At 43.2% G+C, this 23,752-nt stretch overlaps 1 protein-coding gene across 1 annotated transcript in view; it reads left to right on the top strand.

The window, feature by feature from the left end:
- The window catches only part of CEP350 (centrosomal protein 350), an 82,853-nt gene that overhangs the window by 38,353 nt on the left and 20,748 nt on the right, over positions 1-23,752 (top strand). The window contains 15 exon segments of the mRNA XM_048497814.1: positions 1,086-1,203; positions 1,205-1,295; positions 1,374-1,459; positions 1,461-1,544; positions 2,558-2,680; positions 3,502-3,569; positions 3,571-3,644; positions 5,970-6,090; positions 8,320-8,483; positions 11,072-11,265; positions 12,400-12,584; positions 13,952-14,039; positions 16,424-16,570; positions 17,078-17,229; positions 21,296-21,418. Coding sequence (XP_048353771.1) covers positions 1,086-1,203; positions 1,205-1,295; positions 1,374-1,459; positions 1,461-1,544; positions 2,558-2,680; positions 3,502-3,569; positions 3,571-3,644; positions 5,970-6,090; positions 8,320-8,483; positions 11,072-11,265; positions 12,400-12,584; positions 13,952-14,039; positions 16,424-16,570; positions 17,078-17,229; positions 21,296-21,418 — 1,818 coding nt within the window.

Raw genomic sequence — 23,752 nt, 5'->3', positions numbered from 1 at the left:
CTTATTGGGCATTCCTGTGCCAAGGGCAAGTATAGTATTGTCACAAACTGTTGTAACAATCTCAACTCTTGACAGATATACCTATAGGATATTTCCAACTCTTGCTTGCCACATCCATTTTTAAAAAATGTATTCCTGAACCATAACATGTGAAAAGACCCATAAAGGTGCATTTACTTATTGGATTCCATGTTCTATGAGAAGCGACTTAGGGAGCTAGGTATGTTTAGTCTGGAGAAGAGGCAGTTAAGCGGTGACATGATAGCCATGTTTAAATCTTCGAAGGGATGTCATGTTGAAGATGGAGCAAGCTTGTTATCTGCAGCTCCAGGAGGACCACTTCTGGGACAGTGGTGTGGGCAGCATCCCGTCTTGCCGGACTACAGGATTCCTCCAGCCTATTTCCTGCCAGCATGGCAAATTGGGCTCATGCTGGCAGGGGCTGAGTGTGAATCCATAACATCTAGTGGCTAAAGGTCACCTGCCAGCATGGCACTATAGAGACAGAGGGAGTAATGGATTCAAGGTGCAGAAAAAGAGATTCCGCGTCTAAACCTTAGAAAGAACTTTCTGATAGTAAGGACTGTTTGACAGTGGAATACGTTGCCTCCAAGGCTGATGGAGTCTCCTCCTTTGGAGGTTTTTAAACAAAATCTGGATGGCCGTCAAGGGTGCTTTGATTGTGTATTCCTGCATGGCAGGGTGTTGGATTTTATGACCCTTGTGGTCTTTTCTAAGTTTATGATTCCATGTGTCAAACCTGTGTCAACCACACATGCGATGTCCAAGGTTTAAATTCCTTTTATATGCACTTCTAATATATTTTGGATTAGAAATATGAACTTTGGGCTCGGCTCTTTGGTATCAAAGTGTTTCTGAATTGTTTAGACCATATAGTACATATAAAGCCTTCTCAAATGTACTAGCACTATACGATTCGCAGCCTGGCAGTAGATTTTACAGTGTCCTAAATAAATGGTTCTTGGCTTCTGCAGTGTGAATGCCCTGTTTGTCTAGCCAAATGACTGGATTTAGGGAGGAATAATCAAACCAGAAGAAAAATGAAGTCTTTATTCTTCTATTAGTCTCCCAGATAAGTTAAGATCCCCAAGGACAGCAAGCTCTGCAAGCTCTCCTCAATCTCCAGGTTGGACTGTGCAAAACAATTGGATCCTCTGGCCCCTAGAGAAGACCAGACCCACCTTCTTCAAGCCCTCCAGCACCCATAACTTCAGGATCCAAACCAAACGTTGCCTTCTCTGGAACCAGCAGGACTGGAGCAGGTGGTGTGACTGGTGAGCAGACCAAAAAAAAGTGTTCTGACTTGGTTTACAAGGCAGCTTCAGATGTTAATATCATGTGTTTGCTTACAGGCACCATGCGCTTCTCCCCTGCTGGTCTCCAGCAAGCCTGTCAACAGAATAAATTACTTTGGTGTACCATTGAGGAGTCACCAATGGGCTGGCTATTCGGATCTGGACGCATAGACGGGCATTCCCCTTGCACCAACAGGAGAGAATGTCTCATTGGCTCAAATGCTAAAGGTGGCAGTAGAGTTCACAAATCGTATTTGCTTTAGATTTATCTTTTTTTTGTTCGTAAAGATTACCTTGGAAATAGCTGCACCGCTGGCTCTGAGAGAATTTTTTTCTTTGAGTTCCACTGGAAGAATATTTGCATACTTCCATTTAGTCTACAGAACTGTCAGATTGACTTCCCATTTAAATGCTTTAAATGAATGAAATAATATACTAAAGCTTTTCTGTTGATTGTTAAATTGTGTCTACAAATGACTACGCTTTACTGGTGGCTGCTGTCTTTTGTTCTATGAGGTCATAATTTTGCGAATTGCAGGCCTCATAAAATAAATCAGTTAATGATGTCTTCAGAAGTACTCATCTGGAGACCAGGGGCTAAGTCGGGGACCTGGTCTACAAGGACTCTGCCAGATTGAGGAGGCAATGGGTGCAAATTGTTTGATTTGTTTGGATAGTTTGATTCTGGGTCTTGGTGTCGATAAATAGATGGGCCCCAGAGAGTATCTCTGCCAAAGGGTTCCATGTTTTTTTCTTGTCAGCTCAGATACCTCTCTAACTAGTTTAATTGTATAACACCACAGATATTTCTGTATGATCAGAGTAGAAATTTTGAAGTTATTAAACATAAAGCATTGGGGTGGAGAAGGAAGAAGAGGTTGGATTCAATATCCCCCTCTCTCTATTTAAGGAAAACTCAGAGGGCCCACAATCTCCTAGCACCCTCCCACAACAAACACCCCTGGCAGAGGTGGGGTGGGACTAGAGAGCTTTGAGAGAGACTGCTTGAGGCTATTAAAATTGCCTTGCAACTATCCTGCATTTGGGTGCCCATAAACTAATGCGGGTTTCACTTAAGTTGAGCCTCCACAGCTCAAGTGACAGAGCAGGAAATCAAACCCCTGTTCTCCAGATTAGAAAAAGATACACTTGTTTACCACCACTACAGGAGGTATTTCAACTTGAGCATCTTTAACATTAAATCAAGATTCAATGACTGGGTTAATTTACTGCTGTGTAAGGCACAGCAACAGCTTACATGAAGCGTGGACTTGGCTCTTCTGGAAACTCGAAGCCACGAGCGAGAGGCTTTGACGAGCTTAGAGGCAGTTGGAAGGAGCGCGGCAAGCAGAAAGCAGCTAAGGGTAATGCTTGTTGCCTTTCAAACAGTGTAGAAGAAGAGTATGCCAGTGGGAAATATTATTGGGAAATCCATCAGAATGGGATTTTCACGCATGACCCTATTGCCACAGGTCCATTAGGGGAACAAAGACAAAATAAGTTTAAGTACCATTCAGGAAGACCCACATTGTACTGAGGCAAAACTAAAGCTTATACTAGAAATCACCAAGCTAAAGTATAGATACTAAAGACAAAGCATATTTCAAAACAAATCCTCCAAGTCTGAGCACAGACCCAGCTATACAGTAATTAAAACCATACTTTAATGTAATAATACAATATTAAATACACATTTGTCCCATCAATTCAGTTTATCATGTTTTTCTCTAAAAAAAATGGCCACCTATAATTTTGGCAAAATGCTGAGACATTTAAAGATTTCTGCACCCTAGGTCCAGCTGACCTCCTCTAGCTTTTCCTGTTCCTGGGGTGTTGGAAGAACTGATCAGCTCATGCTTGTGATTTGCGGTCCTGCACATAATAAGGGAAATGAGGACAATTATATATCTCTAACCCTCTAAGAGAGGAATTTCCTAATTCTTTGGTAAAGAACATAACTCTAGAAAAGTTTTAGTGTATTTTGTGTGAGATTCCTTTCATTTATAGTGCCAACTGTCTGTGTGCCATGTATATTGATTTGTTTAGAGTGTTGCACTATACTGGGTCTTCTCTTCCGTGGAGGGTTGGACTCCCCTTCAGGTTTCTCTTGAGCCACTCTAATTCCTGCAACTTCCAATGAGAAACCGACAGTGGTTCCAAAAGATGTCGGCCTCCTTCTCTACAGTTACATGAGTGGCTGCAGCAGCTAGTGCAGTCCCGGCAGGAGGCAGCCGAGGCTCTCCAGGGAACCATTTAAGATAGCAACAATGCAAATGGAGGCTGCCCTGACCGACTACTTGGTGCTGCACTTTCGGCGAGATCCGCAAGGTGTGGCTGGTGTGAGGGTTCTCAGGCAGGCGTAGCTGTCACGTCAGAACATTGTTTTCTCTTGAAAACCTCATGTACCAAACCAAATGGTGTGGGTTTTTAAATGGTGAGCCTCCTAATTTTCTAGCATATGTGTATTACTGGAAAAGAAAGCCCACTCCCTGTTGGAGGGGGGCAGTGAAGGTGGGACACTTTCCCACATCAGTTGTATGCTGCTGTTGGACATACTGAGTGTTGAGTATGTCTGGATCTTAGGTATGCCTGGAAGTGCAGGCAATCGAGTGTACTTGGTGGGACAGGGATGAGTTTTTTTTCATTCTGTTTTAAGGATGAAAATGCCCCTCGGCTTATACATGGGTGCCCAGCTTACCAGCCCGGCTCCCCAGACCCCTCTGCCAAGGCTGGGGCGTGGCGGGACGCAGCCCTCCCTGTGGCTGCACTGAAGCAGCTTGTTGCTGCCCTCCTCATAAGAGGGCCGAAGGGGAACTTCCCGAGGGCACCCTGGCTGGTTGGACTTCTCGACGGGAGGCAGGAGGAGCTCACTTAATTTGGCTTAGTGAGCATCCAGGGAGTCCCACTGCACCCAAATCAGTAACTCCCTCTGCCTCCCGAGCAGGGTTTGAGGAATCCCAGCCAGCCTGCAGTAGGCAGAGGGAGTTTCCTGTGGGCAGTGACATCCAGGGGAATCCTACTGCCCAATGAGGAGCCTCCACCTCCTGCCTCCCGAGCTGCCAGCTTCCTGCGAGTCAAGCCAGGTTTTCCCAGGTTTTGGTAGTGGGGTAAATTAGGTGCACCAAGCATACGGGCCGAGCCATACACCTAGTATATGCCTGGTGAATTGAAACAATGTTATTCAGTCAACCCTGATGATTGCAGGGTGGAAGCAGCACCCTCATAAAGGCGCTGCATGGTGTGAAAGAGATCTTTCCCTGACCATGGGTCATTTTCACAGAACCTCTGGAAACCCACCACCCTCCCTGTTATGCTTCTGTGGTAAAAGCTTGGGAATGTAATACTTTGGGTCTTTATTTTAAAGCGAAAACAAAACTAATGTTTGAACCATGACTTGTTAGTAGTGGAGGTATGTCTGCAAACAGGATACTAATTCTAGAGAAGCACTTGTCCAGTTACATTTAATATTCCACACATTTTGAAGAGGTACTCTTCCAGAACAGGGGTCTGCAAACTCCAAGTGGTATGAGATGTTCATGGACTAAGCTTTGATTCCCATCAGCCATATGTGTGTACTTTGCACAGTACTGAGAATTTGGCGTTTCACCAAAGCCACACACCCCAGTCGTCTTGTGCAACTGTCTCTTAAGGCAAAAGGGCATTGGACTGAGAGGAGTGTCTGTTGATACATTCAGGCATAGAAATTTAAAAGGCCAGATTGGTGAACTTCAAAGGGCTAGCTAGTACGTGAGTAGCAGGGGTACATTTGTGAAATTTCATGCACATGTCCTCCAACTTTATTCCAGATGACAGAGCTGGCCCATGTGCAAATCTCGGTTGGATTCAGACCCTGCAAACTTTTGGTTTCCATGCTGTTGGACCAGAGCGAAGCTATCATGCAACATTCATAAAGAAGTTACAAGTCACTGTGATATGAGCAGGTATTTTATGGACCATTTAAGCTCCAGGGATAAAATATGGGCGGTGTTTTTTTCCTCTTAAAACCTAGAAAAAAAATGCATGTGGGTTTTTAAATGGTTAAGCTTTGCTTATAGGTTGTCCCTCTTTGATTGGTTAGGTTGGATTGGAATGGTTCTAGGACCTTGAGGAAGATGTGTGCCAGTCAGGCAAAACCACTTGTGCTCCTCCTCCTGCTGTGGACCTTAGGAAGGAAACCATCTTTGCCTTTGCTTTAGTCACCTCGCCATTGAGGCAGCATTTCCAGTTTCTCCCCTACTACTTAATATTTCTTTCCTAGGACCTGGCATTGGAAAGGGAAGCCTCCTAACTTGGGTTGATCCTTGCCAAATAGCATCCCATGTTGCTAATCTGTTTGGTGGGAAACTTCTGCTATAAATTAATCATTCTCCTGCCAGTGTAGTAGGTTGCATATACAAAGCTAGAAATCCTCTCTGCTGCTGCTATAAGATTTTGTAATTTATTGAATGGTAAGTGAGGTTCCATAGCATATATCGGTTTCCTGCAGGTGCAGCTTGATATATTTCTCATTCAGCTCCCCTCACTTTTTTTTAAGTGACTTCTGCCCTTATGAATATTCAAGTTCATTCACTACCTAAAATCAAATCTAGCTTCAGACAGCGTTTCTTTGAGTGTTTACGGTCATTCAAACATGGTTGCTTTTCTTTGTGATAGGAAAAGCTGAGTCAAGTAATTATTCACAAAATAAAGAGGAGACGGGTGATTCCAAGCACCATTACTCTCATTCATTTGATAGTTATTCGGAATCATCAAGATCAAAAACACATGATCAGAGGTGAGGAACTAGATTTGATGAGTTACAAATGCAGCAAAGGAAGAAATGGATAATACTTGATGCAGAAAACTTGTGTTAGCCCAGGGGTCCCCAACCTCTTTCAGCCTGCGGTTACCTTTGGAGTTCTGACACAAGGTAGTGGGCACAGCGACAAAATGCCTGCCACAGGAGTCAAGCTAACCACGTAATGTGAGGGAGTGAAGTTACATATACTTTTAATAGCAGCTCTTCAACATTTCAGGCAGAAGCAGTGTCTAACAGGATTTAATCTGCAAGGTCAATCAGAAGTCCTGCCGGGCAGAACCGTCCACCTAGCCCAGGGGTCTGCAACCTGCGGCTCTCCAGATGTTCATGGACTACAAATCCCATCATCCCCTGCCAGCACGGCCAATTGTAGTCCATGAATTGTAGTCCAATTGTAGTCCATGAGCAGGGGATGATGGGAATTGTAGTCCATGAACATCTGGAGAGCCGCAGGTTGCAGACTCCTGACCTAGCCCCATCCATTTTCTGAAAACTCTTGATGGGCACCACAAAGGTGTTAGCAGGCACATCTATGGGCACCATGTTGGGGACCCCTAGGTTAGCTCTTAAATTGCTGCTCTTTAGCTGGTTGAAATAATATATCTAGTCTCTCTCTCTCATCTCCTTTCTTTGTTTCATAACTATGTTTCATTTTGCAAAGTTCAAGCCAGCTTTGGATAACTTTCAAGGCATTTTCTATGACTAGTTAAGAGACTAACGAAATATAACACTTCGAACTTATAGAAGAAAGGTGAGGTATCTATCCTACCACTCTGTTCAGATAAGGGTGACATATTCTTTTGGAGTAAAAATGCAGGAGGCTGTTCCAGATGCAGGAGGCTCTTCCAGAGATAGAATTCACCTTGCACTAGTGCAGCGGTTCTCAACCTGTGGGTCACGACCCCTTTGGGGGTTGAATGACCCTTTCACAGGGGTCACCTAAGACCATTGGAAAACACATGTTATGAAGTAGCAACAAAAATAATTTTATGGTTGGGGGTCACTACAACATGAGGAACTGTGGTAAAGGGTCGCAGCATTAGGAAAGTTGAGAACCACTGCACTAGTGGATTTCTTTGCTGAGCAGAAAGGAAGGATTCCGCCTTGAGGTTCTTTCTTTCTGTGAGACAAGGTATAACAACGTCTCGGACAGCATAAAAAGGCAAGAAGGCATCCTTTAAAAAGCACAAACCTTTTTACCACCCAAGGAAAACAAGGAGTATGGACCTTGGAAAAACAAATAAATCAACAAGACAAAACATGAAAGAAGCTGGAAACTGGTCAGAGTTTCAGAGGAGTAAAGGATTACTTAAGGCAGAGTGTCCAATTCATGGCTTCAGGTAATTCCATGGACTACAATTCCCGTGGATCAGACCTTTGCTGGCAGGGTGAAATTTGGCTGTTCCAGCAGGAGCTTAATGGGAGATAAGTGAGTCCATGAACATCTGAAGTGCCAGAGTTGGATATCCCTGGTTTAAGGCAACAAGATAGATTTCAGGGGAGCGTATGCTTTGATACGTCCTCACTATGAATGCATGGGACAAGTTATACACTGACACATCTGTTTGAGGGAGGTTATTCGAACAACTGAATAGAGGTAGCAAAATAAAGTTCCATCGCTAATTGACAAAATGAACAAGTCACAGAGTATTCCAGAAAGACTGGCAGATTATTCTCCACTAACCTTTCATTGACCCCTGTGAATGTGTAGCTGCTACTATTACTTTAGTCCTTTGTAGCAGTGGAGCTGTACTCAGAAAAAATTTCAGGCAGCTGTGGATGTCATTGGTTTTTGTATGATTTTGGAATGCAGCCCACATCTTGTATAGTGCACCACCAAGGGCTCAGTGCAATTCTTTCGTCAGCCATTTGCCATCACTTGCGGGTTGCCAAGCATCTGGCAGGCCACACACTATGTAGCTGCCAAGTCACAGCTTATGTTGACCTTCCCCATTCAGTTTGTCTAACACATATTAGATGTTACATTAGTCAAGCTACGTTACATTTGTGCCAATCTGACAGACACTCAGAATTTCAAATGAACTGCAGTTTTTATTGGAGGCGTTGAAAGGAGAAGGCAAACATCACCTTCTTTGGATAAAAATAGATGTGTATTCTTTGACCGTCATTCTAAGGCTTTCTTTAGTCTTGTCTGTACAATCCTAGTCATTCATCTGTGTCCTCCTGTTATATCTTTGTATGAAGCAGCAGCAGCAGTTGCCAGGAAAGCCCATCTGTTCCATTTTCCAAGGAGGCCAAAAAAGTCCCCCGTCGTGAAAAATCGAACAGTTCCATTGAAGAACAGTGTCAGACAGCTGAGAATGGTTCCCTGCAGAGTAATAGCATTCCATCTATCCCAGATGAGAGAGGTGAGTCCTCAGATGAGCACTGCCAACTGACGATTTGTGTGCGTCACTCCACAATGGTTGTGACTGGGTCATGCAGAAAATGTATAACAAGGGATGAAACTTTTCCTCTGGCTGCTTCATGTCAGCCTCCACGTGTGTCAAGCCCTGGATCTGTTACCAACATCGGACTCAGTTATTTCAATCAATTGACTTTGTAGTACCTTTATTGACAGACGACAGCGTGGCCTCAGAAGAAGCCAGTTCTAAAGATTGACTTCCCAAGCAGCCTTTATGCCCACCAATGTGCCCCCCTTCCCTTCATCTCCCAGAGATATCAAAGCAGAAGCAACACAGAGCAGGAATATGAGAGCTGTTAGTTCTCAAGGCCAAACGAAGGGCTATCAGTCCAACCTGCTGGTCCAACTGGCGCTTGGGCGCAATCTACGTTGCTACAGGTTGCAAAGCACAAAGACAGCAGGAAACCGAAAGTAGGGAAACACCATTAGCATGACAGAAACGAGGACCCTGTTGGATGTCAGGTGTCCCGCCTGACAACATTCAAGTAATTCTGATGACATTTTGGCAGCTCTTGAGCTGCTTGGGAAATTGCAGTCTGATTTTTGACACTCTGTCACTTGGTTGCCTCACTGGACTTTGGTTATGAGCTGCTGGCTGCTGGTTCTCACTTTCATTGTTCTGAATATTACTGTCCCTTCTTTAAAACAATAATTCAGTCTCTACAACTCGGTAGAGTTTGTTTTTTAAAAGAAACTCATGGATGTTTTATAATTTACCACCAGTATGATAAAGCTGTGTCTTAGGTTCCTTCTGTTTGTCTTGCTCAGGATAGGATGGTGTAGTTAAGTGGCGGTTGAGTACTCAGTAACTTCAATTAAGTTTTATGCCACGGAAGAATGAGTTTCAATAGGTAATGCTGTTGAAGAGAATGGGCAAAACCAGCTTCTCAACCCACCCCCCAAAACAACTTCGAGTCTTGAATGAGATTTACCCTTATGGTATGTCTTGCTACACGCCTTTTATTTTTCTCTCATATGTAAGGAAAAAGTGTTTCAGTACAGAGATGAAACCATCTTTTCAACCGTACCTGTGAGTTTCTCGCGTGTCTACTGCAGGGGCACAGGTGTGTTGTGCAGCCTTCTTCTTGGAGGTCATATCCTTCTCCATAATGGAGATAGACCAGTGGTGGCGAACCTATGGCCCTCCAGATGTTCATGAACTACAATTCCCATCAGCCCCTGCCAGCATGGCCAATTGGCCATGCTAGCAGGGGCTGATGGGAATTGTAGTTCATGAACATCTGGAGGGCCATAGGTTCGCCACCACAGAGATAGGCATTTTGCTAGTTAGTTGTGAGCAAAGAATGAAGCCATCCAAGTTGTCTGTGCAGTTGAAGTCCACTAATATGGGGATGAAAACTCTGGGAAGTTGATTGGCTGTGAACATCTCTTACTCTGTATGCTGTTCATTGATCTTGAAAAAGCTCAGGTCTCTTGTAAGCAATCATGTGGTTCGAGGTGATGCTTTGATTTTTTTTTTGTTTCTGGGTGTGTAAGGGAGGCATGCAGGCAGAACACAATGGGCTTACTACTTTGCTTGCGTCACTGAGTCTCACAGCAGGTGTGCAGGATAGATTAGCCTACAATGATCCCTAATATAATGGAAGGCAGTGGCTGAGGTAATTGTGGCTGGACTTCAAATGAGAAGGTAAGGCTTGAAGTGGGGGATTTCCTGACACACAGCTTCTTCTAACAGCACCAACCTGTGTAGACTGTAAGCACTCTTGAACCTACTGACATGACTAGACAGGAGGGTATGCCAGACGTAAGAGGACTGGAATTGTCAAGCTGCATCAGAGTCCTTTGTTTTCTTATTTGAAGTAAAACACCCTGAACTCATCAGGGTTTATATCTGAGTAAATACATAAAGGGTCAACCTGTAAGCTGACTTGAGGGACGCGGTGTAGGGTTTGTAGCTTCCCTGTGCCTCTTTGTGGTGTCCCTGCTATTTTCTGAAAGGGAAGACCAAGTCAGGTTTTTGTCTGGAAATTAATAGCCAATAGTTGGAGGTAAAATCCAACAAGATGGGAACCTGTGGGAGGGAAACAATTTGAAAACCCTATTCCTCAAAAGTCCGCCTTCCAGAATTCAATAAGGTGCTCAGGGGGGTTAAGCAGACTGATTTCTCCTCCCCCATTTCTTTTTTTTTTAAACTAATGGTCATTGGCCTGAATGTTCCATCCCTTCTAAAGCATATTTTGTTCTCACGAGACTGTTTTTTTCCTCATTATCCTTTAATTTACAAAGTTATAGTTTTCTACATATCTGGGCAGTCCCTCCTACTTGGGAGATATCACACCTTATCCATGAGTGACCCTGTTGTGTGGCTCATGTCACCCATGCTCAGGTCAGCTAGTTTACTGTCACACTGTGCCATGATTCACACTTCCACATTTATGGTCTGAACCACTGAGTTATGGACCACAGATACGCATAACTCACTTGTGAAGCTGGAGACAAAATCTACTTGGTGGACCTTTTCTATCACGAAGGCTTTCCCTTGAGAATAAATCTTTCTGGCTTCCTCTTCAGATTCAACTTCTGTTGCTACAGAATATTCCCTGAAATTTGACGAGTCCATGACAGAAGATGAGATTGAAGAGAAGTCCTTCCGGTCCTTGCTACCTTCCGAGAGTCACCGCCGGATCAACTTGAAGAAAAGAGGTCACCACGATTATTCTGATGAGGAAGCTGCTCCTGGAAAGCCAGCCTTGTCCCCTGTCAAAGCAAGTTCTCAGTATTTTATATCCTGACATATTTGGGAGTCTTCCAGGAAGTTTAGGATGGCCAGTTATTCGCAGGCAGGCTCCAAACTAGGAAAACGCTGTCAGGCCTGCAAAAATTGCATAAGGCCCATTGGTCACTACTAAAACAGACAGTTTCATCATAAAAAATGAAATTGTGTGAGGAGGAAAGAATTGAACTGAATCTAAGGCTTATTCCCCCCCCCCCCACCCCTTCCCTTGGAATCTTCAAAACAACAATATTTATTTCGCTTTAGCTCCCTAGCAATGGCAACATGTTTTTCAGAGAAAGCAGGAATGTAATTTCATTCCACAAATAAAACCCCTTTGTTGAATAGAAAGTTGTGAGGCCTCAAGTCTAAAGGGATTGAGCTGAAACTTTTCCAGGCCTGTGCTGCCCCTGAACTCCCTCCTCTTCTTCCTCAGTGTTACTGGCAAGGTGACTGCAGGACCCCGAGAGCCTTGTTTCTGTGGGTGAAGGATATTCATGTATCATAGGAAATTAACTAGTTGCATGCTAGTAGTAGAAGGAGAAGAGTTTGGATTTATACCCCCCTTCCTGTCCTGTAGGAGACTCAAAGGATCTTACAATCTCCTTTCCCTTCCCCCCACAACCAAATACCCTGTGGAATGGTTGGGGCTGAGAGAACTCCGTAGAGCTGTGACTAACCCAAGGTCACCCAGCTGGCATGTGTTGGACTGCACAGGCTAATCTAAATTCCCCAGATAAGCCTCCACAGCTCAAGTGGTAGAGTGGGGAATCAAACCCGGTTCTCCAGATTAGAGTGCACCTGGTCTTAACCACTACGCTATTGCCATTAACCACTATGCCATTATAAGGTGCTCTGCAGCTTCAGTGGTTTCCTAAAAGAGAACCGTGGGGTGGGGGGACAGGGAGACAAGCCAACAAACACATGTTCACTAATTCCTCAGATGAGCTTTTGCTAGCTTCTCATTCTACAGTGTTGGGCATATATTTTATCGAAGAAAGAGGGCATGCCGGTCCAACTACTCTAAGTTAATCCAGGGCATTTTCCTTTGCTCTAGTTAATGGGGGCAGGAGAAATTTCTGGTTTTCTGTGGAAACTGAGAGTTGGAACTGTGGTCTTGTTTCAGGAGCTAAGCCTGCCCTTCTCAGGAGGCCAAGACAGTTTTTCCAAATTCACCATGGAAATGGTGCGGCAGTACATGAAGGAAGAAGAAATGCGGGCAGCTCATCAGTCCTCGCTGCTCCGATTGCGGGAGAAAGCACTGAAAGAGAAGACCAAGGCTGAGCTAGCCTGGCTGGAGCACCAGAAAAAGTATGGGGATCCTGGAAACCAGACATGGGAGACTTATGGGGCAGAGAAAATCCTTTCCTTTCCATGTTCTTTTCCATTCCTCCCTCCCCAACCCTCCTGTCTGTCAGTCACTCTTTCTTTCTTCTTTTGCTTGCAATTTTGTGCAACATATGTGTAAGACAGCTTATCCATGCACTATGCTCAGGCTCTTAGCTCTGGATCAGAGCTCCCTCATGAGTTATCAGGTGACCAGCCCTGCCTCAGAACATCATTTCCTATAACTGCAAAAAACACTCCTCCTTTGGTACTTCTTTCATGATAGTCTAGAACAGGGGTGTCCAACTCTGGCGCTTCAGATGTTCATGGACTACAGTCCCCATCAGTTCCTGCTGGCATGGCCAAAATGAGTTCAGAAGTGCTGAAGCTACTACCCATCATTATTAGATATGTGCTAATAGTTTGTAATTCAAGTTTGCACTCCATCCTAGAGATTTATATGATGCCATCTTTTGTTGTTCTTCAACTCTGCTACATGTTGATTACAAACTCCCCTTGTTAATGTAGCACCATGAACAAGCAACCAAAGAAGAAGTGTTCCATGCAGTTTATGAGAAGTGATGTTCTGGAGTAGATTTGGTCATCTGGTGACAAGCTCTGGCCTAGAAGCAACATTTAAGGGATCCGCAGGAACCTCATGAATTTAACTGAAGCACAAATCGAAGTTTTGTCCCAGTTTCCCACTTGTTAGAAAAAGAATACAGGAATTCCTCTTTGCATTTCAGATTATTGGTGTTGTGGGCATTTTGAAAAAAGTCCATCTAACTCTTAAGGGAGAGTCTTTTTGGAACAATGGGGAGGGCAAGAGAAAGCACAATTATATCAACCTATGATTTGCTTACTAAATGCAGGGTTACATTCTCTCAAGGGCCAACCAGCTTAGTTTGGAACTCTGCAAATCCACCTCTTTCACCTTTGACAGTAATCTGCAAGAATCGGGCTACTACAGACAAAAGAAATTGCTGGTTGGACCTCCAACACCTTTCTTGCAGTGGCTATCACAGCACACTGCAATGTTGCATGGAGTTTTGTGAGCTTGTACAGCTATGTGTGCCTCCTTAGAACTGAGGGTTCAGCCTGTGTTTTTTAAAACTCTTATGTTCAAAATAAAAATATTATGTGCCATGTGGAAGTTTAATCATGGGAAGAGGATATGTGTGATAAAATAACTGACAGCGTGGCTTCTGTACATCATTGAGAACTTCAAGTCTTATTAAAGAGAGAGAGAAAGCTATGGTACTGTTTTATTCTTGAGAAAGAAATGTAAAAATACAAAATTGGTGCAAGTTAATCTGTCAAAAATGTAATGCAGTTCTCTTGATTTTTCACAGACGCTTGAGAGACAAAGGAGAGGATGACAAGATGCCGCCTATTCGGAAGAAGCAGCGTGGCCTGATTCTGAAGCTGCAGCAGGAAAAGGTAGTTGTTGCTTTGAAGGCAGGATTGCCAACACTCGGTTGGCACCAGTGAGAGTCCCCTTTTTGCCAGTGACATACTGAGTTGCTGGTGATGCTCTAGCATTAGACCATAGTGTTTTGGCCAATTGCTGAAGTATTACTGGAAGTGATACCACATTGCTGGCAATTCCCCCCATTTTTCTCCCACTTCCCAGTGCCAGTGGCACCAGGAATGGCCATCTTGGGGCAGAAAATCTTCCTCCAAAGTAGGACACCTGGCAATTCTGTTTGAAACCTAGCTTCTGTAGAGCTACAACAGTGTTTCCAGTTGTTGAAGTTTGAGCCAGTGTGGTCGGGAGGCAAAGCTAATTCTGTGCTGTATAATATCAATGTGTGACATATTAGGAGCATTAAACAGCTTGTGGTTCTTGAAGAAGTTCCATTAGATGCTGAGGGGTTTGCTTCAGAAGCACCAGCAGCACATTTATTCAGCCACACAGCATAATTTTACACTGCAGGTACCCTCATGTCACCAGGTATGAAATTAGCTAACTGAAAGGCCCCAAATCAGGGTCAAAAGTCCTGAAGCCAATCTATGCATTGAAGTCGATCTCTGGCTACCAATCTTGATCCTCCTTGATCTGAGATTGCAAATGCCTTAGCAGGTGCTGGGGAACAGCAGCAGTAGAAGGCCATTGTTTTCACATCCTGCATGTGAGCTCCCAAAGGCATCTGGTGGGCCACTGCAAGTAGCAGAGTGCTGGACTAGATGGACTCTGGTCTGATCCAACAGGCTCTTTCTGATGTTCTTCTTATGTTCTTATGAAGCATCAATTTCAATATTTCCAGACTTGCAAGGAGTAATTAGTCTTAGTTCTAAGCAGTCCCAAAGCAAGACACTTGGAGGTCTTCTGAAAGGTAGGGGCTTCTTAAATAGTTATAGTTTATATTTTTATATGGACTATGAATACTGTTCAAAGACATATCAGACGCTACTAGATTATATCCAGGTTTTGGATATAACCTGTATACTGTTCACATACATTGTTATATCATTTTTACTAGTTGTGGAGGGAGAAGGACTAAAAGAAATAAATCTTGCTTACTCCATGTCTCAGTTGGTGATCTCCAGGAATAAGATGAATCCTGCTCAGCTACCCTATTGTACAGTTCTAATGCTAAGTGGTACAGAACTTGAGAGAGTAATTTTCCAGTAAAGAATGAGACCAGCAGAGGGAGTTGGAATTGTGGATGGGGTGTACGCTTCCCCATTCCAGGCTGTTATAAGCCTCTAAAGTCTGTTCTCTGTTTACAGCATAAAGAGTCAAGGGCAGGGGATGCACTGTGAACTGAGATCAGAAGAAGGCATGGCCTGGCTTCTCCAGTAGCAGATTTGTAGGGGAGCAGATTCTTGATGAATTTTCGGACTTCCCAAAAAGGCTAGTAGAGGGATAAAGTCCAAATGTGGATTTCCAGTTGGGCTCTCATTTGGACTGAAGGAGACCTGTTCTAGGAGAAAGACAGAGTGTGGCCCTGATCCAGGTACAGCTGGTTAGGTCTGATTCTCACTGGCATAAGTAATTGTAATCTGAAGAACATTTGATCTGAAGAGACCTTGATTCCTGCATCCTCAAAAACAGGTGTAGCATTGAGAGAAGTTGCTTTGAGGCACAGAAGAACCACTGCTGAAAAGGAAATTGTAGATCAGCTAACAGCCTAATGTTGTAAATCTCTCAAAGTACAACACAGCAGATTCCTTTGGCTTAAAAGGCTCCTGCCAGCAAGAAAATCATCCTCACTTGATAGCAGAGGTGTAGCTGGGCCAAACTGTGCCTGGAGCGCAGTCTATATCCCCCCTCCCCTCACTTACCTTAGTTCCTTTCCTTTTCCTAGAACTTTTTCAGGCTGAAAAAAAGGCCTATTCACAGTTCAGGCTTAAAAATGGCCTGATGGGAACTATACTTCCCAGGAGACCTTGTGAGCCCCATGGTCTCCTGGGAACTGTAGTTCCTGAGGCTGTTTTTAGCATACTGTGAACAGGCCTTTTTTCAGTCTGAAAAAGTTCTAGGAAAAGGAAAGGAACTAAAGTAAATGTTGGAAAGGGGATGGGGGAAGGGGCCTGGGGCGATTTTCTGCCCCCGGTGCATGATGCACCCCCTGTCCTCTTGTAGCTCCACCACTGCTTGATAGCAAGTGCTTTTGTGAAATACCAAAAAATAATGAATAGTGAATACCAGAAAATAAGGAGGATAGAGGCGAATTAAAGAAGCAGAAGATAGAAAACAACCTGATGAGCAGGAGAATGAAGAACAAGAACGAGAAGGTGGAAATGAGCTAGAAGTGAAGATGGCAACATCACCACTCCTATTTGTTTATTTGTTTGTTCTGTTGTACTTCCTTGTGCAGGCAGAAATTAAGCGTCTTCAGGAGGCTAATAAGGCTGCCCGGAAGGAGAGGCAGCTGATCCTGAAGCAGCAGGAAGAGATAGAGCGAATACGCCAGACTACTATGAAACTGCAAGAAAAACTGAAATCGGCCGGGGAAAATAAGCTGGTAAGGTGCAACAGCAGCAATCCTGCCTCTGAGAAGTTTCCTGTTAATGTTAATTATGCTACTAAAGTTCTCAAACTGAAAAAAAAGAGATTTCCTGAAACAGAGAGAAGGGCTCTTTTAAAAAAATAATAAATGAACTTGGAAACTCTTATCGTTTTCAGAAAGATTAACTCTATATGACGGTGACTTGTAAAAAGATAAGAACTCTGTTTTTTGTTGCCGTAACTATAAATAGCGTTTATAAGCTTAGATTTGTTACTCTTATTTAATAAAGGTATTGATTATATGGGAATAGTTGGTGTGTGGAACATTACAAGATGGCACACTTATTAAACATTTCTGTGTATTTTCCAGCTCTTGTCCTTTACCTCTGTGAAACCGTAGTTTTTCATAGAATAATTTAAATCTCCCTGTTCCATATTTACACAGTTACAGTCTTCCATGTGAGTAATTGTTGCCGCTGTGAACCAGCCTCTGATTGTTGCTGTTACTTGACTTTTTGCATAGGAGCATCGCAGTGAGGATGATGCAAAACAAACTCATTCTTCCAGTCCGCTGCCAACAGATGCGGAGTCCTGTAGCCCTTCTTCTGTCTCTAGCAGTGAGACCAGCAGCATTATGCAGAAATTAAAGAAAATGCGCAGCCGGATGGATGAGAAGTAACTATTTTTACTGCTTGAGATTCTTTTCTTCAGAATTTGCTTTTGCTTCTACAGTTGCAGTGACATTTCAAGATAACTGTCTTCTCCAGCGGCCTCAGTGGTATCAGTTGATTATGCAAAGCTTCCTTTTCAACTAGGCCTGCCTGTTAATCTTAAAGGAAGAACTTATGTATATAATAATGTTTCTGGTATTTCTGTACATCTGACAGGAGGTGGTCTTTTATACTGGATTTTGTTGTCCTCAGACAAAATGAGAGCTGTAACCTTGAAAAGAAAGATTGATTCTTCTCATGAGGTGGGGGATTGATTCACAATTCATGAATTGAGCCCTGCAGACTATCCATTAATTTAACTGAGTAATATTTTTTTCCTGTCCTGTATAATAGACATCTCTAAATTGACCAAGATTTGCAGTACTGTTTTCATACTAGAGAGCAGGCAGTAATTGTAGCAGACAGCTATAGAATCTTGTTGTCAAGGGAAACTTGTTGGTGCGTTCTGTTAAAATTACAGGCAAGAACTAAAGGAATATGCACCAGGATTTCCCACACATATGTTGGAACTTTTCAGTACTCCACCAGCCATTCAAAAGAACTATTCTTGAAAACTGGGGAAGTGTCCGGAGAGGCAGACAATAACACACTAAAAATGGGGTGGCTCATCCCCCCCTTAATGTGTACATAGGGGCCCTTTGGATCAGTCATAGAGTAGGAGAAAAGAAATATAGTTCCTGTTTTCCATGAAAAACAGTTACTTCTATAGACTTTTCTAGGATTATGAAGGCACAGTTCCATCCTTTTTGAATTTTGCACAAAATTATATGATTCAGATTACAGCATGTTGACAGGCATTTACTGTGTAAATAGAAATCTTTATTAAGATATTGCCATCTGTTCATCTGCACATTTACTCTGATGGAATTGCGTTTCTGTTTGCATTAAGGGGCATCAATTTCTGGAGCTTTCCCCCTTCCCCCTACTGAGCACCCTATGCAGTTCTTGAAGGTCTGTTGACTCCTTCAGAAGCAGAATAGTGCGGTGCTTAGGGGATTGCAGTAGGTAGGTGTAGCAGAAAAGTCATACTCCATGAAGTCTCTGAAAGGTTGCACATACAACATTGTCATAAATGACATAGGAATTCATGTCAGTTATCAGTTCACAACAAAGGACCCCAACCTTTATAAGCTGCCAGACACCTGGTAGTTGTGGGCTGTGTGGCTGTGGTCTGGTAGCTTTTGCTCCTCACCATTACAGTTTTCTGAAGATGCCAGCTATAGGTGCGGGCAAAAGGTTAGGAGCAGGAACCACCAGACCATGGCCACACAGCCTGGAAACCCCACAACAGCCAATTAAATCTAGCTGTGAAAGCCTTTGACAGTACACTGGCAGCCACCCTTGGAATTGTGAGATGGGGTAGTGGACTCAAAAAAAAATGGCTGCCCCAAATGGCAGAGCCACCCACCCAATGTCAGGGAGTAAGGTCATGCATAATACTAATTGTGGCAGGCTACTCAGAAACAAAGGGCTGGGCTGGGCAGGGCAGGGCAAGCCCTTGGACCCAGCAGGAAGACTCACATGGGTGGAACAGATTGGGATCAAGGGCAGCCTTTGCAGTTTTGCCCAGGGAACCTGAAAGGATGTGGTAGCAGAGAACAAACCTGGGGGTAAGAGCAATGGCTCTCTGAGCCCAGTGTTTTGAGGCAAGACAAGGAACAGAGGAGAAGAGGGTCGAACTTAACTCAAGCTATGAAGCCAGGGCCATAAAAGGGGAGGAAGGAGAAAGGCTGGTAGAAGGAGGCAAAAATAGGAGATGAGTAGCCCTTCGTAACACATTGTGACCCTGAGGTGGGTGAAATGAACCAAACCTTGAGGGGTCTGTGTTGATAAACAAGGCTTAAGGGGAAAAAGTGACTGGGCTTGTGATCTCAAGACCCCAAGAACTTTAAGTGTGATGTTCCCTTGTCTCTGGAGGGCACTGCACTAATAGCAAGTATTCAAGGTTTCAGGTAGAAGTACTGTTCAACTGGGCACCTTTTAAAATGAGCATATTGTTTAAAACTATTGTCTCACCTGTACACAACTTACCTTCAGTCAAGCAGTTAGGATCTTTGTTTTGTGATTGCAGCTGCTACCCAAACAACTTTTAAAAAATCCGCACAACCAATCAGAAGCCCAGATGAACGAAAACCCCACTCAGCCCTGCCTACTGTCTCGAAACAATTTCCAGACACCGGAAAAGTTGTTGGTGGAAACCACATTGCAGGCCTCAATTTAGACTCTAGATTTATGTCTCAATAGACCTATGTGGCTGGGTCAACATAGACTTGGCTGATGATAGCAGCACAAGAGAGAACAGTTGGTGTGGTTTCAAGTGGCAAAATACCTTGAGACTGCTCTGTCTAGCTCAGGGGTCTGCAACCTGTGGCTCTCCGAAGATGCCACAGCTTGCAGACTCCTGGTCTAGCTTTTGCAGTACTGTCAATGAAGCTGTGTTAGGCAGTTTTTTGCAAAGTGCCAAAAAAGATAGACGCATTAGAGAATAACTGTCACATACCGTGCTTCCGAGGACGCTCAGTAGAACGTTTTAGGTTTGCCATAAATAATGTTTTATCTTCCAGAGAAGCATTTGCATGTGAACAGGAGCATGCTCTGTCAAAGAATTAACCCCTTGTGATCCTGGCATATTCAGTCTCCCAATATGGAATCTCCTAAGAATAGAAATGTTGATCTGTATTGCTTTACTTTTAGCAACGGTGCTTGTGAGTGGCATGGGTAATTTTCTCAGCCAGCCCATTTCTAACAGCTTGGTATGTGAACATTTAATATGAAGAGCCGTGGCTCTTGCAGAGCAGTACTTGGAAACGAAACGAATTAGAGTGCAAACCAAAAGAGTAAAAAACGCTAATGTGCAAAATGGTGGTTCAGGAATTCTGGATATCACGTGCCAACAAATAGTTCATGCTTGTTTCTAAATCATTTTTGCAGCTTTTAGCCTGGTGATGCAGTGTGTTGTACAGCTAATACCAGAGGGGTTTGCCTTGTTAGGCTGTTGAAGCAAAACCAGAATGCCATCTTGAAGACTTAACAGATTTATTATTGCACAAGTTTTCCTAAACAAGAGACTATGTTGTTAGATGCAGGAAGTGTGACTTCAGTTGGCGGAGAGATACGAGTATAAGCAAAACAATGGTAAATAGTGTAGTCAGAAGGCAGTGAAGTGCAAGTAGTACGGTTTGTAAATTTTCAGTGCAAAGCCAGAGAGCCACAGTGACCATTCACTGCAACAGTAATCAATGATGACACAACCTTGCTAGACTTGCTAAGACCGTAATTGCAATTTTATTTTCATTCGTTTATTTATTTATTTTTGCATTTCTGCCCCGCCCATCCCTAAAGGGCTCAGGGCAGCTATACAACAATATGAAACAATACACAGTTAAAACAGCAATAAATAAGCTAAAATACTATAAAATCCAGCATTTACAAATACAATGGCAACTTAATTGAGCTCTAAATGGGCAGTGTCAAGCATCCTGATAGACCACGTAATTCAAGTGGTTTCTGGTTCACTTCCTTTCTTTTTATTGAGGTCAGCAGTGGTGTGTCTTGGGAGCTGCGGCACGTTTCCTTTTTTAGAAGTTTAATTTGTTTAAATTAAGACAGTTGACTAGAGTACTCATTGATACGAGTGAATCTAGAACATCGTTTGGAACTGTTGCTCAAAGGCTGCTCAAACTGTTGCTTTGCTAGAACAGCAAAGGTTTTAAAATTCAGAACCGAAATGGAGGGATGAAATTGTACATGAATGCACACCGCTTAGCACAATTAAAACTGCTCACCAGCTAAAGCAAGAGAAGAAAAGTTCGCCAGAACAGGAAGTGGCAGTGAATGGCAGTCCATTGCTAACTCCCAGTTACGTTGTGCTGCCTTTGGAGACTTGTATTTATGGGCAGATGATAATTTTTGTGATCCTTTTAAGATTCTGTGCTAGATGCTCTCCCACTCTCACTTTTCTCCTTGCTTCTTACTATCTTGGCTTGAAACTCTTCCTCCTTATTTTGTAGACACTGCTCTCCTGTTCACTACTTCTTCTCTGTCTTTACGTCTCACCACTGGGCCTCTCTCAGTGTCTGTTTTCCCAACCTCCATCCTAAATTCCAGCTGTATATCTACAACCAATTGGTCAGGTAACTGCACCTTTTTCAGTGGAAGACTCTTTGATCGAGCATGCTCTGTTCCGTTTTATGCGATTAGGAGGCTCTTCATCAGAGCGTGGTTTTATTTTTTGATTTGCTTTTTCCCTCCATAATCTTTCCTCCCCTTTACAAATTTAAATCAGGTTATTGCTGCATATGAAGTTGGCTAGCTAATTCATACGTCGGTTTTGGGAATCTAAGCTTTAGGCTTTGACTCGGAAAATTAAATTGCATCTTTCTACATGTACATAATGAAAAGATCTTCTGTCTGGGTGGGGTTTTTTTAATTGGACAAGTAAAGTTCTATTCAGTTGCAGAACTCATTTAGCTACTTCTCTTAACCTTTTCAAAGTGATTTGAAAATGAAGCTGTAGACCCACTAAAGTGAATAGAAATTAACCTGACTAAACGAAACCATGTCAAATATGCGACGTAAGAATTCAAATTGATCATTCAGTGGTTTTGTTTTTTTAGTCATTGTGGTTTTTTTTTCAAATTTGGGGAGGTTTTGCATGTCCTAGAATTATTTTTAGACATGGAAGATTTTATTCCACATTTCCAAGTTAGTAAGATGAATGCGAGATCTTAGTTAGCACAAGCCACTGATTTCATTGTCAATTTGGGATGCCGATCTTCGGTAAGCTGCTTCCTGGGTGTTTTTTAAAAAAAATCAGACTTGATCACTTTACCTCATTCCCTGGAATGGAATCCAACCACAGATTTATCGAGAAGGACTGATCTTTAATATGGCAAGAAATACAATTGGAGGGGAAAGACTTTGTGTTGATAGACACCAAACATGAGGGAGATTGTTCTTTGTCATTGATCCCACTGTTAGCACGTAGGATGATACTGGATGAAATGCTTGACAAACAGGCACTACAAAGAAGGACTTGAATTGACACTGTGGAGCTGAGAGGTAGAGTTAATCTTTGTCACCCCACCTCCATGCTGTTTTGCCCAAGGATGCTGTTAGCCCTGGTAGACATGCTACAGATATTTATGATCCCTTTGGTATTTTGTTGTTCAGACTTCCTCATGAGGAAATAACGAAAAGCCTATTAAAGAGGACAACATTTTGTCCCCCCTAGCCTTTAGTCAGAGTACTTTGGTTGTGTTGTTTAGATGTTTCAGGAGTCATTGCCGAATAAAACAGTCTTATGCATTGAGAGCCAGTACAGTGGAATGGTTAGGGTATCGGACTAGGATCTGGGAAACCCAGGTTTGAATCCCCATGGAATCTGCCATGGAAGCTCACTGGGTGACCTTAGACCAGGGGTCTGCAACCTGCGGCTCTCCAGATGTTCATGGACTACAATTCCCATCAGCCCCTGCCAGCATGGCCAATTGGCTGATGAGAATTGTAGTCTATGAACATCTGGAGAGCCGCAGGTTGCAGACCCATGCCTTAGACAAAGCCTAACCTACCTCACAGGGTGGTGGTTGTGAGGAAAAACGGAGGGGAAGAAAACCATGTGAGCCACTTTGGATCCCCATTGGAGAGAGAAAGGGGGTATAAACGAGGTAAATAAATATTGATTTTACTTGGCTTCAAGGCTTACAGTCAAAAGAGTTCAGTTAACATTTGTCCTAGGCTAGATTGATAACCTTTTTGAAATCATTCCCTTGTATCCCATTTGCCACAAGTCAACCAACCATGAGTTCTACCTCAGGTGTCAAATTTTAAAGGCCATCAAACTATCAGTTACTTAATTTACAATTGTATTTTGCCATCATGATTTTTTTCTACCTCCAAAACCAAAATACCTCCAAAACCAAAATGTGCCTCTTATAGTATCAGCTTCCCAGATTTTGCCATGAAAGTTGGACTGTTTTGAGTTCTTTGCTGTCATGGCAAAATACTTGGGAAGAGCTAATATCTTTGGCTATTTTGACCTCTTATATCAGGTCAAAGTAATGTAGGGGACACTGAAATAAATGTTGAGTTGATGGAGATGGGTACATGTAACTTTATCCTGTAACCCAGAGGGGTTACACTGTGCTACCCTGAGCAGTGGGGCCCACTTAGGGAAAAAGCTTGATGTCCTTCCCCAAATTGTCTTTTTTGGTAAGTAAAATCTTTTGAACGTGTAAAATGTCGGATGTGAATGGCACCCTTTGGTTGGGAATGGGAATCTTGGAAGTGAATGGCACCCTTTGGTTGGGAATGCAGTCACTGTGCCAGATTCAGGCGTGTCTTCTCTTGACTGCTTACAACTTTGGGTCTTGACATTATGTGGTTTCTACTCATGGAATTGGGTGAAAGATCAGGTGGGGAAGGAAAAGGGTTTATTAATTTTGATTAATCTTCATATATAATAACTT

Source organism: Sphaerodactylus townsendi, linkage group LG05, assembly GCF_021028975.2.
Source record: "Sphaerodactylus townsendi isolate TG3544 linkage group LG05, MPM_Stown_v2.3, whole genome shotgun sequence".
Lineage (NCBI taxonomy): Eukaryota > Metazoa > Chordata > Lepidosauria > Squamata > Sphaerodactylidae > Sphaerodactylus > Sphaerodactylus townsendi.
The sequence above is the reverse complement of the archived record's forward strand: the minus strand, read 5'-3'. Positions and strand labels throughout refer to the sequence as shown.